General features: G+C 38.2%; 1 protein-coding gene across 3 annotated transcripts in view; it reads left to right on the top strand.

Annotated features, from left to right (window-relative positions):
- Positions 1 to 23,030, top strand: part of tanc1a (tetratricopeptide repeat, ankyrin repeat and coiled-coil containing 1a) — a 138,299-nt gene that overhangs the window by 3,482 nt on the left and 111,787 nt on the right. For all 3 annotated transcript variants that reach the window (XM_022675252.2, XM_022675253.2, XM_049479060.1), the window contains exon 2: positions 12,791 to 12,890. In XM_022675252.2, coding sequence (XP_022530973.2) covers positions 12,827 to 12,890 — 64 coding nt within the window. In that variant the 5' untranslated portion in view covers positions 12,791 to 12,826. The remainder of the gene's footprint in view (positions 1 to 12,790; positions 12,891 to 23,030) is intronic.

Here is a 23,030-nt window from a genome sequence, read left to right as displayed (position 1 = left end):
GATAAGAAGGCTTCTCAATGGGTGATATTTTAAAAAAACTATATTACCATGCTGTTCAACATCAGTGTCAGCATCAACAGTGAAGAGGTGGATTCAGAATGCTGGACTTTATGGTAGAATTGCCAAGAAAACCATACCTCACATTGGCCAATAAAAAGACAAGACTGCGATGGGTTGTGGACAGATAAATCCATGTTTGTGTTTCTTTGGATCAAACAAAAGAACATTGGTGAGGTGTAGGAACAACAAAATGATGCAAGAACAATGCTTAATGCCATCTGTCAACCATTGGGGGAGGCAGTGTAAGGAATCAATAAGGAGTCAGCTGAACTTCTGACTGTAATAGAGTGGCCAGCACAGTCTCTGGATCTGAACCCTATTGAGCTGTTGTGGGAGCGACTTGACTGTATGGTACAGAGAAAGACTAAAACAAGAGAAAGCATTTTGATGAAGATGCTCCAGGAAGCATGGGGAGAAATGACACCAGATTTCCTTGAAACATTAACAGAATACCTAGGATCTTTCAGGCTGTAATTGCTGCACATTCTTTTGCCTTTTTGATGAAAGCAACAGAGTCATTATTTTCATTCGAATTGATATTTCCTAATCTGACAATGTCTAATGGTTCTGTTTATTTGCTGTATTTCCTAATCTCATATGTGTGTCCATTGAAAACAAGATTATTTGTGATCCTAAACTTTTTTTTAAACAGTAGTTTATGCATTGCATCAGTTGTTTTTGGTCTTTTCTTCATAATATACTGACTGGTTGGTCAGGTTTAGGTTCAGCAACACTATGTGCTGAAAGAATTAGGTCGGCTGACTACCTGAATATACTGAATATAGACCAGGTTATTCAATCATGGGATTTTTTTCTTTCCTGATGACACGGACATATTCCAAGATGATAATGTCAGGATTCATGGGGCTGGAATTGTGAAAGAGTGGTTCAGGGAGCATGAGATCATCATTTTTACATATTGATTGTTCACCAGACTTTAACCCCATTGAGAATTTTTAGGACGTGCTGGAGAAGACTTTGTGCAGCGATCAGACTCTACCAAAAGTCAGACTGTACCATCATCAATGCAAGATATTGGTAAAAAATTAATCGAACAGTGGATTGAATAAATCTTGTGCCATTGCGGAAACTTATTGAAACAATGCCACAGCAAATGTGTGTCTCAATCAAAGTTAAAGGCGGTTCAACAAAATATTAAAGTGTTTTTTTGCAGTTTAAAACACAGCTGGACACAGTTCTAGAAGTGCTGGTGACAGCCTGCATATACATTGAGAAATGTAGTGTAAACTAAGTTTCACTTACATTCTCATAAGACTATTAAAATAACTATGTTTTTCACCCCAGAAATAATTGCAATAAACTATATACATAGTTATGTTAATAAAGTAGTCTATATACCTAGTGAAACCTTGTGAGCTTGTGAGCTATCACACTTCTATTAGTGAGATGAAACATGTGCTTCATAATTTTTCTGTAGTTAAAGAAAGTTTTGCAGAGCTTTTCACCCTGCAACTCTGACCAGAGAGCTTTTGATGTTAGGGCTACACAGTTGTATAAGACCCCTTACAAGTCAGATCATAGTCAGACACTAAGCTGGGGAGCATATTTAGGCCAGGTTTTCCATATAAGGAAACAAGGCCATTTTCCCTAAGGTTGTAGCCATAAAACCTATTTAGAAGTCTCTGTCCTCATTTCTCACTCAATGGAACAGCGCCACCAATCAGTCTTCTTCTGAGCTGTTTGATTCCTCTTATAGTCCACTGGCTTTAAAAAGCTTCAGGGACAAGGAGTTTAAAGATATAATATAACTGTTTAAAATATCACATGAGGCCTGCAAAAATATCTGCTTCATCAGCCTGTCCTGTACATGGTGTTACAGCAGCCACATCATTCTCTCCCATTTCTATAGACTGAAAAAATGCTGGTGGATTTACATAAAAAATATATTCATCAGTTGCACATGATAAAATTACATTTCAATAAAAATCTAAATGGGCACTCTCAAAGCCCAATCCAGTGGCCAATAAAATTAGTTGTGGGCCTGGCCATGCAAGAACAAACTTTATTTGTGAAAGTTTGAATGCAAATCATTTTTTGTCTACAAGAAATAACTAAGTAATATAAAAAGTTGTTTTATAAAACATATGCATTTATGTTTAGAAACAAAATGCAATTGAAATAGTCATACAGGGCTTAAGATTTAATATATTGTCATATACACTGCCTGGCCAAAAAAAGTCGCCTCCTGTATTTAACTAAGCAAATGATGTGGGATTAATGCTTCAGTTGGTCAGGTCTAGGTTCAGTAACAGTATGTGCTGAAAGAATGAGGTCAGCTGACTACCTGAATATAGACCAGAATTTTTTCCCTGATCCAGGGAGCATGAGATCATCTGTTTTACCACAGAGACCAGACCTTAACCTTATTGAGAATCTTTGGGATGTGCTTGAAAAGGCTTTGTGCAGTGGTCAGACTTTACAATCATCAATGCCACTGCAAGATCTTGGTGAAAAATTAATGCAACACTGGATTGAAATAAACCTGGTGACATTGCAGAAGCTTACAAAAACAATGCCACAGCGAATGCGTACTGCAATCAAAGGTAAAGGCGGTCCAACTAAATTTTAGAGTGTGTGACCTTTTTTTTGGTGACACCTTTTTTTGGCCAGGCAGTATATTTTGATGCTGTAAGCAAAGTGATATATTGTGATTGTTTAGATCAAATTGTAATTTGAGTTTACTTTTTTGACCAATGAGATCTGAAGACGAGACACTTACAACACCGTTTTCCAGTAAAATTAACCACTGTCTGACACCAAAATTTTACAGTGATTATTATAAATCAATATTGTGTTTTTGAGAATCGATACTGTTGTTCTCCCTTAATTACACCCTTAGTTGAAATAAACACACAGGTGATACAATTTGCTTTTGCTGTAATACATGTCATTGCAGCTGTCTGCCACCAATCTTTACAATGTTAACTATTTAATATCATTCATTGTAGTGTTTTTAAGAATTGAACCAACATTGCGAAACAAATTACTTTGATACTTTAATATGCTGATATCTTCTTACACCCCACTCTATACTATTCTGTCTTATCCTTTCCTACTGCTGTTTCCAGCCTGTTCCCACTTCCATGCTTGTCATTTTCTATTTTCTATACTCTGCCATCTGATTAAACATCCTTTTGGTCCAATTAAGCTCAGATTTAAGCATGCGGCCTGAAGAAACATACAATTACGAGAAACTACAAATTAAACAGTTATTAAAAGTTCAGGGCCAGCAGTGGTCAGAACAGAGGTTTCCAGTTGCTTGGTTATTTTGACTCTGCTGGCAAATACACTAAAATGAAGTCTTAATGCAGTTTTCTCTGGTCTGTAATTTGATATATTGCGTAATGTTGCGGCCTGTTTTTAGTTAATCTTAGAAAAATCAGTGTTGCTTGACATTAGGATATTTTTGATCAGCACTGATTGAACTTAATGGTCCATTAAGAGGACAAGGATAAATTAATGCCTGGATTTATCAATTGATTTGCCCCTGCAGTGTTCTGAGCTTTTTATTGAACTTTTTTTTATGGAATCTGCATCAGTGAATGACTGAAATAATAGAGTTACGCTCCATTTGGAATGGGTCCTGAAATGTCACAGGCTGCCTAAGAGTCAGCCAGGAGTAGCTGTTTATTGTCCAGAAATACACAATAAAGTGACATTTAAACTTACTGTGAGGGAATCACATTGATTTTATGCTTCACCCTTGCTCAGTCAACAGATGCATTAGGCCTTTTAACCTCTATTACCACTATTAACAGCCCCTTTTTATAAAAAAAAAACCAAAACAAAACATCTAATTCTAAATGTTTTCTACCTAAGCACTACATGTTAAATTCAGTTTTACAAAGTAGTTTTACAAAAAAAGTAATAGAAAATACACTCAAACCACATCAGAAAAATTATGCATCCAAAAGGAAGTTTGGGATTTAGTGCTATTCAGAAGCAAGGTAAATGTTACGAGGAACAAACAGATTGATATGAAAATGGAGTTTTGCCCATCCCATGCAACTTTAATATTCCTGCAGATTCTGCAGTAGGGGTGGAGTGCTGGTATTGCATCCAATAACATACATATTTTGAGTCAGGGATGGGTATTTTAATGCTGCTAAACATGACATGGCACCTGTGTCTTAAAGGCAAGCTCTTGACATGGCTGCAGTATGTGGATGAGCATTGTCCTGTTAGAAAAGTGTACAGAGGTTTCCTTTTAGAAAAGTTAGGGCCATTAGTTGCAGGATCTAATTAAGGTAAAATCGTTGTAATGAAGACTAAACTAATCTGGCATCATACAAAACTGCACCCCACACACCATGACACCAGGCATTCTGTAGATCAACTGTTGATCTTGGCACTGACCACAGTGTGCCCACACATGGATTTGTTGTTTGTCTCCACCAATACAAAAGCAGAATTGCAGGAGGGCCTTTTTTAGTATTATCTATATAAATGACTTAGAATAGAATGCCTTTATTGTCATTATACAATGTAAAATGAGATTAAAAGCCACTCCCTTTTTCCAGTGCAAACATACATATAATAATAGCATAAAGTGACGAAGTACAAAAAGGATCAGTTCATGTGTGAGTTCAGTAAAGTTTTGGCTTTTGGGTAAAAACTGTTTTTAAATCTGTTCGTCCTCGCTTTGATGCACCTGTAGCGCTTTTTTAACATGTTAAACATGTCAATTTACAGCATGTGTGCCGACTTTAAAAAAACAACAGTTCTCTTACCTTACTAAGGCACAGCAGAGTTTATATTCAGGACTGTGCTACAAAAACACACACTAGGTGATGTACAGTAAGTATATCTCTGGGCTCCGTGCCAGGTGTCTCAAGTGGCCTCTGTGGTAAATACAGGTTAAAAAATAAATAACAGTGACCATGTGTGAACCTGAACAAGGGAGAACAACCCAGACTGCTGCTTGGAAATAAAAACAGGAACCAAGAACAAGCTGAGCCTCTCTACACCAAACTCTGAACATTTATTGGACTTTTTATTCTCAGTGGTTTTCCAGTTCAGCCGCTCCTTCTTGGTCACATCGTCAGAAATTTCACTTTCCTCTATGTGACTGTAAGCAGGCATTGACTGTGTATGCCAGATGGTTTCACTTAGCATATATCATCTATATAATTACCACAGATAAAGCTGAGTGTGTTAGATACTGCCTCTTGGCTCCATGTCTAAAGAATAGTTCTGCATAGAATATTGCATAGTTTAATCCACAGTTTTCCTTCATACACCACATGTAGCTGATCTGCAGAGACATCATTGGACAACCCTAAAAAATTTATAGGAGAACGACCTGACTTGACTTGAATTAATGAGGGGGGCTAAGTTTTAACTAGGGAGATTTAGAAGTAAGTCTCCCAGAGAAATAAAAAGGTTCACATTATGATTTTTTGGAGAAATTGCCTCATTGCTATCAATATTATGTGACTGAACTTCATCCACTAACAAAAGAAATCAAATATACTAAATACTCAAATACCAGACTGGTACAATCAAATGTGCATTTAGTCTGAAGTTACATAAATGTTTAATAACCTGATTGACTAAATTTATGGGACATGTAATTTGAGAGCAGTTTTTTTATTTTTATGAATTTTCACACAAGAAATATGGACAAATCAGTATCAAGCTATAATAAGATCAGCCCCCTACAGTGCCGTCCATTAACTATTAATCATTGTGTTGACAATTAATCCTTTAATAATTGGGCCAAATGTTCAACAAATTTAAGAAACACCTTCCTTGCAAAAGATCAGTCAGAGCCAGCTGTTTTGTTTCTTGTAAACCGCAGGTGCTTAACAAAACATGTTTGATATAAAAGGCTCATTTGTTGTCACAATATCCAGCTGTGACTAGAGTTTACCTGTGTAAGTAAATCTTGCATTTGGAGACCATGTCGCCGTAACATATTACCCTTATTACCCTATCCCTCTATCCCAACAAAAATCGGCACACCTGACCCCTCTATCCCAACAAGAATCTGGACACCGTACCCCCCTACTGCAACAAAAATCAGGACACCGTACCCCTCTATCCCAACAAGAATCAGGACACCGTACCCTCTATCCCAACAAGAATCAGGACACCGTACCCCTCTATCCCAACAAAAATTGTGACATCTCTACCCCTCTATCCCAACAAGAATTGTGACATATCTACCCCTCTATCCCAACAAGATTTGGGACATCCTACTCCTCTAACCAAACCAGAATCGGGACATCCTCCTCCTATATAGCAAAAAATTGGGGCGCCCCTCCACTAACACCAACACGAATCAGCACACTCTACCCCTCTCTTAAAAAAAAATCAAGACCTATTACTCCCCTGTTTCAACAAAAATCAGGATACCCTACTCCTCTAGTCCAACCTGAAACAGAGGGTGTGGTAGGGGGGAAAAGGTTGAAATGGGATTGGGTCTATTAGCTTTGATACAATGGCATATCCTGACTGTATGCATTTGTGTGCCTGGAGTATCTGGTGTGATCCTTGTTCCTTCCTGCATGACCCCACTTCCTGTGAAGCATATGTGCTTTTGGCTCCAGGAAGTGGCAGATGATGGGAAAATGGCATGGCTGGCTATGGCTAGGCACACTTTCTGTGAAGTCTCTTTCATGCTGCCTTTTAAGCCCACGTCTCCGAGTGCCAGGATGTGGTCGTTTTCAAATCCAAGCAATTAGTATCATTCCCCGCCAGCTGATTCCGCAGACCATGCCCCGGTTTAAAGAGAGGCTGGTGCAGATTAGTTTTGCTGTTGGTCCCAGCAGCGACTAATCAATCCCAGAGAGTTTATCTCAGAACGTCTCTACTGCAGTTGAGGAACAGTCTGAGTGCGGTCGCTTCAGTGGTGTAAGGCACACTCTGGTGCTCTCTGAAGCCCTCCAGCACACATGGAGGCTGTTAACATGTTTTTTGGCTATTTTGACTGTTTACAGCTTGTGGCTGTAGCTATACTTATGAGTTGTCTCGCACGTCAGCCATGATCCAGTTCACCAACAATATAACAAAAGTGATTCCAAAATCAATTTCAGAGTGCTGTTTTCCCCATGCATTATGCAGTGTTTTCCTGTCAAACCTTGCTGGTTTATACCCTGCAGTTCTGTGGCCGTGTTGTGCTGGAATCTGCAGAGGCTAGGGGCCTTCTTCTGCATTAAAGCGTTCATTATGAGCGTCTTAAACCCCAAACCATAGGCTTGTACCATGCTATTTTAATAATTCCAGACTTATTTCCCATGAACCTATATTCAGGGTGTTTACTACTCCTGCTTCTTGAGCCAAACACTGTAAACCAAAATGCAAGCACAACCTATACCAGGAGACCCACATCAGACTTTAGTGTCTCTGCCCAATAGTTCACCGTAGGCCTGGACAATAACTCAATATCAGTAATTATCATGATAAGAAATGTTTCAATAACGCGATATCTTTTTTTGTGTTATAGCGAAACCACAGTCAGTGCATGATGACCTAATCACACAGACACGTAGCCAGATAGGTTAGGCTAGGCTAGGCATCTAAAATGTCTTGCGCTGGAGTGTTAGGCTTGGATCGGCTCCAGCACGGGACATTTTAGATGCAGAATGAGTGTCCCTGACACTTCCTCAAGTGATTAAGCAGAAGACACAGTTGATGGGGGAAGACTAATTTAGTGGTGTGGAAGCGGCTCGGCTTTCGAAGGTCTGATAAACTTCAGACTTCAGTTTGCTGCAAATTATGCCAGAGAGTGGAGCAGACTCACAATGGTAATACATCTAATCTGTTCTTTACTTTACATACTATATTTTTCTTTTTCTGGCTGAAGCGCTTTTGTATCTTATGTTGTAACTTATTTATTTATAGTTGAGAAAGTCTTTAGGTTTGCTTATTTGATGGGGATATACAGTACTGTGCAAAAGTTTTAGGCAGCAAAGCAAATTACACTAATCCATTTATCTCAGCAATATGAGTGTTTTTACTTGAAAAAAGCACCACATATGATTTTAAAAGAGGCAAATAAACATACATACAGTAAAACGCAACAAGGAATTATTTTTTTTAACTAAGCATGTTATATCCTGTGAGCCAAGCTGTAGAACAAAGTGTAGTTCCAGATTTCTCCTGTGTGCTCTCAGCCAGCATGTGTATATGTTCAGTTCCGTCAGCACCCCACCTGTTTACCAAATTTACCAATTTAACAAACCAGGTGTTGATATGATAAGAACTAGAAATAACTCTATTAAACTCAGATGAGGAGAGATTAGGAGATTTTTTAAGGGGAAAATGGCTGTTTGTATTTTTTGTAATGCTAGTGTTTTACTGAGCTAATAAACACTTACTTCACAGATAAGACACTTTACTGACAGGTGCCTAAAACATTTGCACAGTACTGTATATTTGAAGTATTATATAGTTTTTGTGAGAGGAGGCTTCAAAGACTTAAATTACATTTTCAGACAGTAGTAGGTACAGATTTACAGATATTTATATCATGATATAAATGTTGGCCATATCGTCCAGCACTAGTTCACTGCAACAAATTAATGTACTTTTACATTAGTTCTCTTTCAATCTAATACAATTAAAAAGATTGCTATAAATACAACACCTTTATGTGAGTTTCCTAATAGCAACAGACAAACACTGGTAGTATAAAGAGCTATCCTGTATTACTTTTTGCATCTTGTGTTATTTTTGTTCATAAAGGCTGTTTTAATATAGATATATTAAAATAGTACATTAAAGTATATTAATCAGTGTAATAAAAAGGGTTTCTGAAGTATTTTTTCTTAGTAAATTACACAAAAGTATATATTGCCTATTTGCTCATGAGATGCTTACACACCATCAGGAAGGGCTATCTTTCTTTGTGTACTTAGTAATGTTTTATATCATGAGTGACTGCCTGATGCCACAGTGTCATAGGCCAAGAGAGCATGTTACCATTTTCTTTTGATCTTTCATTTGATCTTTCTGCAGACTCCATAGGTTGCCAGCATTTTAGGACACCAGTTTACCATCCATTTTAGTAAACAAATAAATACATTCTATTCTTAAGTAGAGTTACAGTAAAATAACAGTAACTTGCTGTAATTCAACATTCAAGACAATACTTTTAAAACATAAAGAATCCACATACTGGAAAGCTGGGGTCCCCAGATATAAAATACTGCATATTTCCCATTGCTGATCTGTGTTTAGCTTGAAAGGCAAAAACTGTTCCTAGTTTTGCCCACTTACATTAAGGACAGTGGGAGAGAACATGCAGCCTGCATTGAACAATGAAGTGGATGGCCAGGCAGGGCACATCCATCCTGCTATTTTAGGCAGAGTGGCAGCTTGGTAGACGTGTTGGTATTTCCTCTGATTGTCTGTAAGAAGGCCTTGGGTTTGAGAAACAGGCTCCCATTTTATTTTATGTAACATTTCAAAGACTCAAACACTGTAATGTAATACTCAAATAGAATTTGGTTGTTTCTTTGTCATGATTTTGTCATTGATTATGAGTTACATTCAGCTTGCATTACAGTAAGCAACATCATCTACCTGGGATACCATATTAAACATTCAACAATACCATAACAACCACCTGTGATACAATAGGGACCACCTAGCAAACATTGAGCAACACCCTAGCAAACAGCGACAAACACCATGGAAACAACCACTACACCCTCAGCAAGAAAAAACATATTGACAAAAAACAATCAATTAATTTATTAGTCTAACATACATCTGCCATATGGTAGAGATGGAACAATCAGGTTTAGTGATGTCAGTAATGGATTACTTAGTAATCTGACCATTTTTGTTCAGTAACGAATAATCTAACGCGTTACTATTTCCAATCCAGTAATCAGATTAAAATTACTTATCCAAATCCATAATTATTTTATTCATTTTTCTTAGTACAAACATATTGTAGCGTTCGGCTGGACTCGTTGAAAGGACGACGAGAAAGATCTTTAGAGTCGTCGCTATATTGCTGGAACTGTCGGTCGCAACAATGCCCCCCTACGCTCTCCCCCAATCCCCCAATGTTTACTGCTGAATGTAACCAATAAAGTAACCTGTAATCTTTACTAAAACTTTACTTTTATAATCAAGTAATCCATAAAGTAACTAAGCTACTTTTTAAAGGGGTAATCTGGAATCAGTAATCAGATTACTTTTTCAAAGTAACTATGCCATCACTGATAAGAGTTCACTTTAACCCTTTTTATTGAAATAGGGACTCAAATAGGCTTAAACATATGGTTGAGCAGTAGCTTAAACCTGTCTCGTGGGGAAAAAAAACAGTTTAGCGTGGACTTTTTAAGAGGGATCTGGCAACACAGTAGCAATAGCAGCGAGTATGATGGCTGAGCAGTTAGAGCAGCTTTCAGCAGAAGAGGAAAATTTGGGCATTTGCATAGAAGATGCTTCTGCTACTTTTAAGTTGTTTGTCTGGCTGCATTTTGGCTCCAGTGGAAACAATAAACGGTAACAGAGTGACCAACAAGACACAACCCACATGTAAATACTGTAAATAAATCATACACGTGACTGTTTCATAGGCAGTTGTACTAATTCCTTAGCTCTGTACTGTATTTAAAAAATGTTCTGTCTCTGTTTGCACTTCAAGCATAGTCTTAATATGACTGGTTATGGTTATGCATAGTTAAATTACAAGAGATTTAGGAGAAAAAACACAAACCATGGGCTTAATATGACTTGTGGTTTGTGGTTTGCACTTAGACCAAGAAAAAAAAAATATTTTTATTTTTTATTCTTATTCTTATTTTTTTATAAAATCAATGTGTCAGAGAAACCTGTCTGTTAAGTTTGCGTTATATGATTTTTGTCAAATAAAACTCTAGTTTTCAAGCCATTTTTCATTTTTTACATTTTCTGTTCATTTTATTTTTAAATCTCGTCTCGTTCTCGTGAACCCAGTATCGTGTCTCGTCTCGTCTCGTGGAATTAGTGTCTCGTCACACACCTATTGAGCAGATGTTAAAGGGTTAGTATAGTTGCGTTGTCCAGTAATGTTTATCCGGTTGTGTTACTTTCAGTGTTGGAAAGCTAGTACTGGGTGTTTTGTTTCTGTTTGTACGACACACACGTCTTTGGTCATTCAGCTTTAATTAGATGTGGAATGTTGAGAATTCAGACACACATTCAGACACAGTTAAATCAGTTGAGTGTGATGCTCTGCATGTTGTCTTGTTGTTAAGAGGAAGACGACGACCCGTCTGAGATTTGCTTTGGAATGTGAGGAAAATCTTGTTGCAGTTTACAGACAGACATGCTTCCTGCAGGCAGAAGAAAGCATCCAGACATGTGGAAGTACAAGCAGAAATTGCCCTCAAACAAAGCTAAATAAGTTATTAAAATAATGCACTTCTTGTATTTATAGGGCAATTATAATGTCTGAAATAATCTGGACAGGATTCAGAACCGAGGTTAATGTATTTGTTACGTTGTATCCTGTACAATTATTTTGGTTAGTTTTAGTTTCACATTGCAGTTTAGTGACTGAGCACATTAAAGGACTTTACCACATCATATCTCCCTGTCATCTGAATGAGCGAAACAGATTCCCCTCAGATTTCTTTCATTTGTATTAATAAATAAGGATTAATATACAGTTACAGTAGATGCAGGAATCAGCCTAATCGGTTGTACCAGTTCTGCTTTGTCACATGCATTCACGTAAAGGGGAGTTGATTTTCAGCTCAACACTGCTTCTGTTTTTTCTTCTTCTATTGTTTAATAGATGATGACAGCCTGACTTAACTTTCTATAATTGGCCCAAAAGACCAAACCATCTAAAAAAGTGATTTCACATTACAGATGAACCAAATCGTGGTTCAATTGATCTGGACCTCTTATAGTCGGTTCAAATTTTGGTTATTTGGTTATATAACTTTCACGACTGCTGTTTTGGTTTTATGTTGGACCAGGTGTGGGTGATAAACCCTAAAATAAGAAAAACAATATTTTGTGAAAACTATATCTTGCTGTTATGACAAAAGACTGAATAATATTTATATTAATGTCAAGAATATACTAGTGCAGGCTTTATAACAGTGGAAAACATTCAGGTGGAACCTTTCCAGATGTGGACCTGAAGGAAAAAAAACAGCAGCAAATTTGTTAATGGAAACTGAAAGGTCAGGTGCAGTTGCTGTTACTATACCGAGCAAGGAAATGATAAAAAACACTGTAGGTGAAGTGACTTGAGGAGCCACCACAGGCAAGCCCCCATTTGCTAGAATGTTTCAAATAAATTAGCCTAAATTAAGCCTAAATTCATTTGAGCTTTTCAAATGTTTTTTGGCACTTGGTTTGGTTTGCACTCTACTCACTCTCTCATTGTACCTCACCGTAACTCACTCTGTGTTACTCTACCTTGCCCTACTTCACTTTTCTTCAGTCTACCTTGCTGTACCTCACTTTATCTCACTTTACTGCTCTCTACCTTACTCTGCTTTTCACCAGCTCACTCTGCTTCCAGACGTGTTGTGACAAATGCTCACAGTCTTCAGTGTGAATAATGAATGTTATTATTGTCATTGTATAAAACAATAAAATTGAAAACCTATACACCAGTAACAATAAAGATATTATTTATCTAACAACCCTAGTTTAAAAGCATCCTCCATGTGCTTGATATTGCTTATCATGCCTTCTTTTACTGTATCTCTCCTGATTAATGCTGATGTATGTTTTTCTTTGGGTTTAGAGTGGAAACGGGAGGAAAACTTGAAGGGATCTCATTATGTTCAGGGCAGCACAGAAAAAAGGCCAGGAGAGAGGAGGGAGAGGAAGAAAAAAGGATGCAGGTAAGAAAATATAAATTTTATTAGGTCAATCAATATTAGACCAGGCTTGGTTTCCAAAAAAATTGTTGTTATTTTAAAATGTGTAGTTTCACACTCTATAATGTAATGATATCTTGTTGAGAGGTTTTTAGGTAAAAATTCCTTCTTGCATGTAAATGATGTGTGTTGGTGTGTATATTTTAGTCTGTTTTGTGCATTAACCTGAATCTATGTGTGTTAAATAGCCTTGACTTATATCTGACTTATAGTCTTTCTGTGTGGAGTTTGCACATTCTCCCCGTGTCTGCGTGGGTTTCCTCCCACAGTTCCAAACCGGCACGTTCAGGCTAATTGGAACTTGATTGAAATTGCCCCAGGTGTGAGTGTGTGAGTGAATGTGTCTGTGTGTCTGTCTGTGTCTGTCTGCCCTGCGACGGATTGGCGGCCTGTCCAGGGTGTATATTGCCTTCTGCCCGATGCCGGCTGGGATAGGCTCCAGCCCCCCCACGACCCTTAACTGATAAAGCGGTTGACGATGATGAGTGAGTGAGTGTGATTAAGTGCACTGATTTTTTGTGAAATCTGTCTTTTAAAGATCCTGTATTTATTCCAAAATAGTATGTATTGCAATGTTGTTCAAGTATTGTGCAGTCCTAGCATCAAAAGAGCTGTGTAATCTCTGTGAATGTGCTCATTCACATCAGTGCAGGGTATTTGTTGAGTTGTGTATTTGGCTTATCTCTTCTGCATGTAGCTGCGAGAACTGGAGGTAGGACCTGATTTCTATGGGCAAATTCTTTTGGGTTTGGGTGTCTCTAATCTTATTGGCTGAAGGTTTGCTCAGGCTGCTACTTGCCTTGTTTAGATGTTTCCCATTGTACTGAGTATAAAAGGATATCTAGGCTGAGTAAAAACTCAAGTTTGAAAATACAACCACACACATACACTCTTATATTGCCAATACTTACATTAGGGCTGGCTGAAATTACGATATAAGATATAATACAATATGATAAAAACCTTAATAAAGAAGAGCAAGCACTGAAATGGACTAGGGAGCCAGGAGGTCAATGGACCTGAAAGCAAGTGCAGGAGCAAATTGGGAAGCTGCAGGGGGAATGCCCCAAGTTCAGGAACTAAAGCCATCCATGGAACAGGAAGGCCCAGTTGTTGTTACTGTGCCAAGCAAGGCAAATCAGGAAAACACCAAAGGTAAGGTGGCTCAAGGAGCCACAACAGGCAAGCCTCCAGCTCTGCCAGAATTTTTCAGAGGTTGTTGTTGGACAGTGAGTGCAAACAGACCTGCAGTGGTATCCATAGAGATAGACATGTCTTCTGCAACATCCAATGAGGCACACAGGTCTGCAAAAGAGAAAGACACTTTAGTCCTGGGTCCTGTACTCTATATGGCATTCGCCAAAAACTGTTTTACTTCCAACAACGAGTCAAATGCCAACTAAAATATACTCCAGAATGTGGTTAGTCAGTGAGCAGCCTTGTCATTAATAAGGATGCACTGAATTTTTGACAGCTAAAAATATATTGAAGAAAGTCGTAAAAAATTAAGTATCCTAAGTATCCTAAAGTTAAAATTAAGCTTGTTTTAGGCAGTAGATTCCAATATATAAAACCAAGCCAAAAGGTCATGTAAAGACTGAGCTCACACAGAGACTTTGGTCTGTCTTAAGCTCAGCAAAAATCCAGCTAAGAAAAACAGTTAGCATCGCAGCTAAACCACTCCAGCCCAGCCAAGACGTGCAGCATCACATACTTTAACTTGGCTGTTAGCAAATATGGCTAAACTAAAGGCTGGCTGCTTTTTCTCAATCCTCATTTCAAATTTACAGTAAAATTTGCAAAATATATGTAGTAGGAACACAGCCGTATTTGTTTGTCGGCTGGGATGTTTAAAGCTTTAGTTTTCAAGTAAATAATTACCAGTTGTATTCTTGTAATTGCATTTACTTTGGAAAGCAAGACAAAAAATTAAACCAAGCTAATTAATGTATGTAATGGTGAAAAAGTGCCAAAATAAATGCAAAAATAAATTGTTCAGCATTTAACCTGCCAAATGTTCCATTTTGCTTGGTTTTGGACTAAATTTTAATTTCAGTGCATTAGTTATTACCAATCCATACACAAGTTCCCCAATCAAAGGCATATATAAACAGGGACTTGATCAAGAGAAATGGAACTGAACTGAACTAGATCTCCTCAGAATGTATAGACATGTAAGCTAATATAGTCACTCCTAAAAAAGCCCCACCCAATTTCCATTACATCTAACCTAACCCCAGCTTCGTCTCGTTCACTCTGTCATGGAATCTGTGGAAGCAGCAGCCGTGTCCAGTGAGGCCCGGCGTCATGACCTCACCCAGTTCAGATGACGTCCTGTTTACACGCCAACCCTGCTAAGCTCCATTCACTCTCTGCACCACATCTGAGACAGGACCCTTCCGTCTGACTGTAGATGCACAGCTGGCCCTGATTCTGTTCCCCACAGACTCCCTTGATGGAGGCTCTCCAATTAACCTCATTCATCCTCGCTGCACATCACTCGCTCGCTCACTTTAAGTATGTCAAGTTAAGTTTCAGAGCAAACAAACAGCACCTAACCCACATACGGAAAAGTTTCTGCTTCGTATTATACTTTAGGATTTAGCTTTCGAAGGATCATGCAGGGATCATCCTGTTGTACCACTCTGTACATCATACTATGTACATCTAGGCATGTCATAATAACTGTTATTTAACTGACAATAAATCGTGTCAGAAATTACTGTCAGAAATATCATTGTTGTCATTTTAAAATTATTTTAACCCACTAATGTAATGATAATTTTTAAATTACACCCTTTTTTAAAAGCAATTAACTTTGGTTATTTAAGTAAATTCAGACACTGGAACTGGGCAAAAATGCTTAAATATTATACATTAATAAAACCATTGTTTTTACACAAATTCAGTATACTAGCTACACAAATCACAAAGATTGGATCATGGTTTTTGAGTCTATACTTGGAAAAAAATTCAGATTAAGTAAAAAAAAACTTTAAACATATGAGCTAGCTACCATATAAAGACCAATTGCTTGTTGTGCTAATTTAATAATTAAAACAAATTTTGCATGCCGTTTCTGCAGCTGTGTTCGAGGTCAGAGGTATCGTATTTGAAGGGTTGAAACCTTCTTGCAGGGCATGTTGTTTCACAATGGACGCAGAACACACACAAAACGAGGCAGAAATGGTTTCTGTTACAAATCTCTGTGTATGGATTGATTAAACATGGAGAGAGTACAGCAACAGTAAAACTGGGTTCCACACTATTATAATTGAACTCTGAGACTTATGGGGTTAAAAGTGGTCCAATGGACTAAGGTGCTGCCTCTATGATCTGAGAAAGGCTGGTTTGACTCCAGGTGCTAATGGCATAGCAGCATGATCCATGATTCAGAGAGAGCACAGTTGGTCATGTTCTCTCTGGGTGGGTAAATGGCACTCTCTCTTCCCACATCATTCCTAGTGTGATGTTGGTCTGCACATGCGTCTGCTATCTGCTGTATCATAGCTGGCGATCTGGCGCTTTCCTCAGAGCGCCAATGTTGGCTACCCAGTGACTAAGTAGTCTTTAGTCGCTGAATTGGTGACAGTTGGAAAAGAGTCCGAGTTTGGCTTCACAGGATATTGGAGGATGCATGTGCTAGTCTTCATCCATCTAGTGTTGAGGGTATTACTGGTGGGAATGTATGGGAGGACAATTGGTCTTTCAAATGTGTGGTAAAATGGTATATGCCTGGTTTAGGCTTAAAATGTTTCTTTCTCTCTCTTGCTTGTTTCTAAATGATTTTGATAGCTTGTTAGATCATTGTTTGAAGTGTAAGTATGGCTACAAACTCTAGTCAACCCCCAGTGGGTCTGAGGCTGAGAGAGTTGTCTCAGATGATTAGGGAGGAGGGCAGCCTTGCTGCTCTGTTTCGCCTCTGGTGAGCCATATTGCTCATGAACTATTCAGCACACCTTATGTTGAATTGCTGCGAGAGATACTGTCTGCTGTGTTACTGAGCTCACTACCAGAAGGTACGCTAATGTTTTACACATGCCATTGTCTCCACTGTTCTGACTTGAATAAACAGCTTCATCAATGACTTTTGCAACAAATGTATTGAAAGGTTTAGGGCATTTTCACACTTGAATGGCCACATACCTGAATAAATGGGTCTAAACCCAAGGCGATTTTGGGTTGTTAGGGAAGTAGCTTGTTATTGGGTTATTGGTTTGCTTTCACACAAAAGATTTCCATTCGTGGTTAGATTCCAAGCATCACTTATCTGCGCATAGGTTCACAAAAGCATTAACGGTTTGCTGCTTTTTATTATTTTGCTTGGACACAAACAATCAGGAGCTCCTCCTAACCAGCAGCCATTCTGATATGATAATATATTTGTATTAAATAGCTATAAAATAGTAAACAGCCTCCACACCTGCACAGATTTTAAAAGGACCCAACATTTGTACTCTAGAGCACAGCCAGGCTCCAAAACTTTCATACAAACTGAAAAGGTGTGTATTAATACTTCTCCAGAAGGTTGGACAAAATAAGAATGCAGCCTGATTTATGTAAGTAATTTAAAGTAAAGTAATGTAAATTGTAAATTGACAAAGTTTTAACTCATCTTGGAAAAGCCCTGTTTTTGTTTTAAGATGTTATCTTTTAAGTGAGGTTGATTGAACACTGGCCAGTGTGCTTATGACAAGGCATCCTAAATTAGCATAAATAAGAGTTCAAGTGAGGCCTAGTGTGAGACTGTTCAGCACAAGAATCTGTGCCTACAAATTGCATCTACACTACCAGTCAAAAGTTTGGACACACCTGTAAGTAGACACATATTGCATAAACGACAGCTTGGCTGGATTCATTTCTTGCCCTCCTAATGTATTTGTCCATCAACAGAGGTAGGTATACAGTTAATAGCCCTATTTAAGTAAATCAAGAGCGCCTCGAAACAGCAGCCGTTCTCACTAAGCTTTGGCTTTCAGTTATCAGCTATGCTGAACTTGTCGAGAATAACTCAAGCAAGAATTACTCAACAAAGTAAAGACTGTAAGAAATGAAGGTCAGTCACTGAAAAAAAATCAAGAACTTGAAACTGAAGGTACCTTCAAGTGCAGTGGCAATGTTTTGATGAAACTAGCAGAGTTACCAGCCTCAGAAACTGCTAGTTACAGCACCTCAGATAAGAATGCTTTATAGAGTATTTTGGTTTGTTTAACACTTTTAAGTTTACTACAGCATTCCCAGGGCTGATTTCCATCAGGGTCTACTATCTCTTGCAGCCTATTTACTGCACTCATAAAGCCTCCTGTGTTTCTCACGAGGGCACGGCTCTGAAGCCCAGAGCAACATAGAGAAGAATGAGTGGAAACTTGGCATCTTGGTGGCAGACGCTGCAGAGCCTGCTCCCGGCCACAGGGAATGGCTCTCTGATAGCTCACATGGTTTACATTCAGACACGTGAGTACTTTAGAAGTCCTGCCAGTTTTGGGACAGATAGTCCAAAAATGAATATATTACTTATTATGGAGAACTTCTCTCAAACTGTAATGGAACTTTTGTAATAAGCTCCAGACTAGGAGTGGGCGATATGGTCTGTAAAATAATATCTCCATATTTCAGAATTTTTTTGTGAAAACAATATTCTTGGCCATACATTAAACATTAAAAAACATTTTATTCATTTCAATAATATACTACTGGAAATATAAATGTTTTAAACATTTAGTAGAAAAAAAATAGAATTTTTATCAGTTTTGTATTCAGTGGTAATGTTTTAAGACTTTAAAGAGCCTCGCTCTACCTCACTCTGTCTTCCTTGTTCTGCCTCGCTCTACCTCACTCTGCCTTCCTTGTTCTGCCTCGCTCTACCTCATTCTGCCTTCCTTGTTCTGCCTCGCTCTACCTCACTCTGCCTTCCTTGTTCTGCCTCGCTCTACCTCCTTCTGCCTTCCTTGTTCTGCCTCGCTCTACCTCACTCTGCCTTCCGTGTTCTGCCTCGCTCTACCTCCTTCTGCCTTCCTTGTTCTGCCACGCTCTACCTCCTTCTGCCTTCCTTGTTCTGCCTCGCTCTACCTCACTCTGCCTTCCGTGTTCTGCCTCGCTCTACCTCACTCTGCCTTCCTTGTTCTGCCTGGCTCTACCTCACTCTGCCTTCCTTGCCTTCACTCTACTCAGCCTTTCTCTACCTCTCTCTACTTTACTCTACTCTGCCTTGGTTTACATCGCTCTACCTTACTCTACTCTGCCTTACACTACTACACTCTACTCTGCCGTGTTCTACATTGCTCTACCACACTCTACTCTACCTTTCTCTACCTCTCTCCACTTTACTGTACTCTGCCTTTCTCTACCTCTCTCTACTTCACTCTGCTCTGCCTTTCTCTACCTCTCTCTACTTCACTCTACTCTGCCTTACACTACTTCACTCTACTCTGCCGCGTTCTATATTGCTCTACCGCACTCTGCTCTGCCTTTCTCTACCTCTCTCTACTTTACTATACTCTGCCTTTCTCTACCTCTCTCTGCTTCACTCTACTCTGCCTTTCTCTACCTCTCTCTACTTTACTCTACTCTGCCTTTCTCTACCTCGCTCTACCTCACTCTACTTTGCCTCACTCTAACTCATTCTACTCTGCTATTTCGTAACTACTATATGTATTGGTTTAATTTTAACTCCAAAATTCACGTTTGATTCTTTTTCATGGATTCACTTATTCACACTCACTTACGTTCACACACACTCTCACTTACATCGACACCACTTTGTTTCTTCTTTTTTTATTTCTTGCCTTTCTCATTCACTCCACTCTCTCTCACTTAGTCTCATTTTATTTTGCAGGACAGAGCTGTTTAATCCTTTCAGAAACGAGCTTTGTCCGGGATTTTTCCTGCTTTCATGTAGTGACATTCCAGAAATAGAGTATTGGATTTTAGCATTCTTTTGGCTTTGAACCAGCTCTTGGGTAAAGGTTGCGTTCAAGGATTTAGCTGTGAAACGGATGGCGCTGTTTGATGTTTGATCGGTGTGGACTGATATACAGTGTGTAGCTCCAGTGAAACGTGATGAGTCAGGTTGGGTGTCTTTGTGCATTCCAAGTCATTCTGGCCCATTTTTGTCTGTCTCATTTCTGCACCCATTATCCATTTTTTCATCTCCAGTGAGCATATAGAACACTTTGTGGTTCTATAATTACAGACTGCAGTCCTTCTGTTTTTCTAAATACTTTTTTTTTACTATCCTCTTTTCACCCTGTTCTTTTATGGTCAGGACCTCGCGAGACCACTACAGAGCAGCTATTATGTAGGTGGTGTGTCATTCTACACTGCAGTGACTGTACTGGCATGGTGGTGGTGTTTTAGTGTTTGTTGTGTTGGTATGAGTGGATCAGTCTGAGTGCTGAGAATGACCCACTTTTCAAATAATAGCTAGAAAGTCAGTGTATACAGCATATGAGACTTTTATATTTTCTGCCTCGCTCTACCGCACTCTACCTTCCTGTTCTGCCTCGCTCTACCTCACAAAAAGAGAAGTAAATGATAAAAGGCAGGTTTTTGTTGTTTCGTTAACAAAAATGATGTCATACTTACAATCTCCAAAGTTGGAAATACAAAATTTCAAGGTGAACCTGAAGGTCAACACCAAGATCAATGGTTTGCAGTTTCTTAAGATGCATTGTAAGATGCATTGCACATGACTATTGGTGCAATAAATACTAAATACTTTATCCAAATGCACACACCGGTGCATTATTCCAACAGGACAATACTTGTCTGAGACTGCTGCCATCTAAATCGCTTGCCTGGAATACAGGAGTTAAATGTTTCAATAACTTAAAATAACAACACTGTTCTGGACCCATTTAGTTTTGGGAGTCATTTACTTTAACAGGCTCTTCTTGCAAAGTAAAGGCCTAATAGTAGGTACTTCTATATTCAGAGCTTGTAAATTAAGAGAAACACACGTGCCAGGCTGACTCTGTATTTTAAGTGTACAGATGAGTGGATAGGTTGTGAGTCAGCAGGTCTCAGGTTTTAAACTCACTGCCAGTGTTGTGTTAGCTGTGATGGTGCCCACGTCCTGCTGACTGGGTTTATGTTGTTGGACACTTGGGAGAGATTATTTTGCAGAGGGACGCACTCAGGCTGTCCACACCAACTGCCTGCTGTCCACTTATTAAAGGTCTATGCCTTGTTTATTCTGCTATGAAGAGCATGTCTTGTTCAGCATAAGCAACATGACAAATAACGACATCACAATCACTGAAGGCTTTTTATAGAACAGCAGCATGCAAAAATGCCTTTTGAACCTGAAGAAAAATACGTAAACTGTTATTTTGACTGCATATTTATATTTGATTTCAGGCTGCACAGGCTGAGACAGGATGTTGATTTTAAATGAATTGTGTGCCAGATGTCACGGGTGGCAGATTATATAAGAGTAAAACTACAAGCTGTTGTAGCGTAAAGCCACTCTGTTATGTTACAGAGGGCCCATATGTTTTTGACTGTGTTTTAATGTATGTAAATTATATCTATTTTCCATTTTAATCACTTTTTATGTTTTACTTTTTATTTCCTGTCCTATATGTGTACACCCTGTTATAGAAAGCCAGTTTTAAGTTTTTTTTAACCTTTACTTTACCAGGTGAAATGTTTGAGAACCAGTTCTCATTTACAAATGTTACCTGGCATAAATAAACATAAAACAAAAATCACAGATTAACATAAAACAAACATATAAATTATGAAATGATTAAAAAGTCCTTGCTGTTAACAATTAAGTGTCTTAAGTCCCTTGAAAATAAAAGTAGGTTTTGATGTCCCTTTACTTTTATAAAGGGGCGGGGTTATCCCAAGATGACAGGGTGGACTGGGGATTTTCATATGTATAAATAGCTTGATATTTTTATAAAAATAGCTAAATGGCTAATGAAAATGCCTGAATTAAATAGTCAGGACTTTAGAAAAATAATTTAAGACATTTTATGTTATTTAACCACTTAAAAGAATTATTTAACTTAAACAGGCAGCACTGCTGACATGGACAATTCCCCCCCCCCCCCACCCCCCATCAAATAAAACTGTATAACATGTACAAAAAATTATTTAAAGTGAAGGTTAACGTTTCTTTATATGTTTATTAATATGTTCATTTAGAGTAAATCTTGAAAAATCCATTGTTACACATGGTATAAAATTTAATCAACTATGCTGCATGCGCTAAAGACATTATATTCATATTTAACCCTTTTATATATATTTTTTTCTCTTTGCTTCATGGTGCTTTTTACTATGTTTAAAAAAAAACGGTCTAGGAGGCAATGTAAGATACTTGTATGGCATTGTGAAGCATGGAAACAGTTTATGAGTGAATTAAGGACTAATTAAGGAGCCTGCACTCATGAAACTTTATGGCTGCTTGAGGAGGAGTGAGACAGGATGTTGATTTTAAATGAATTGTGTGCCAGATGTCAGGGGTGGCAAATTATATAAGAGTAAAACTACAAGCTGTTGTAGCGTAAAGCCACTCTGTTATGTTACAGAGGGCCCATATTTTTTGACTGTGTTTTAATGTATGTAAATTATATCTAAGTTTAATTATCTCCCCTCCAGATATGCTTTCCTAAATATCAATGTTAATGTGTTTGTTTAAAGAAGTCGTGCTGTGAACCGACTGTGAATAGCAATTAGTACTTTAGTGATGTTATCAGTATGCCTGGTTTCCAGTGCTTCATGGATTACTTGCAAACTGTGGTGACAATGTATTGACCACCAATTAGTGTAACTCGAGCACACGTGCTGTAATTTAAATAGAGGATTTTTTTTAAATAGAGGGACAACAGAATAAGCAAGATGAAGATAGAAAGAGAGACAATGGTGTAGACATGAGAGTCTGATAGATGTACATGGTATACTGCTAGAGCTGGGTATCTTTTAAAAATGTTCGATACAGATACCAGGATGGTACCTTGAATTCGGTACAAATACCCAAATTGTACCCAAATTGTACTTTTTTCATACCTTTTTGTAAATTGTAACCATACAATACAAAAAGTGATAATTATTATTACACAGTTTATTTATTTAACATCCGACATGAGTAATCTT

Source organism: Astyanax mexicanus, chromosome 5 (genome assembly GCF_023375975.1).
Source record: "Astyanax mexicanus isolate ESR-SI-001 chromosome 5, AstMex3_surface, whole genome shotgun sequence".
In the NCBI taxonomy this organism is placed as follows: Eukaryota; Metazoa; Chordata; class Actinopteri; order Characiformes; family Acestrorhamphidae; genus Astyanax; species Astyanax mexicanus.
This window is presented reverse-complemented; position numbering and strand designations above follow the sequence as displayed.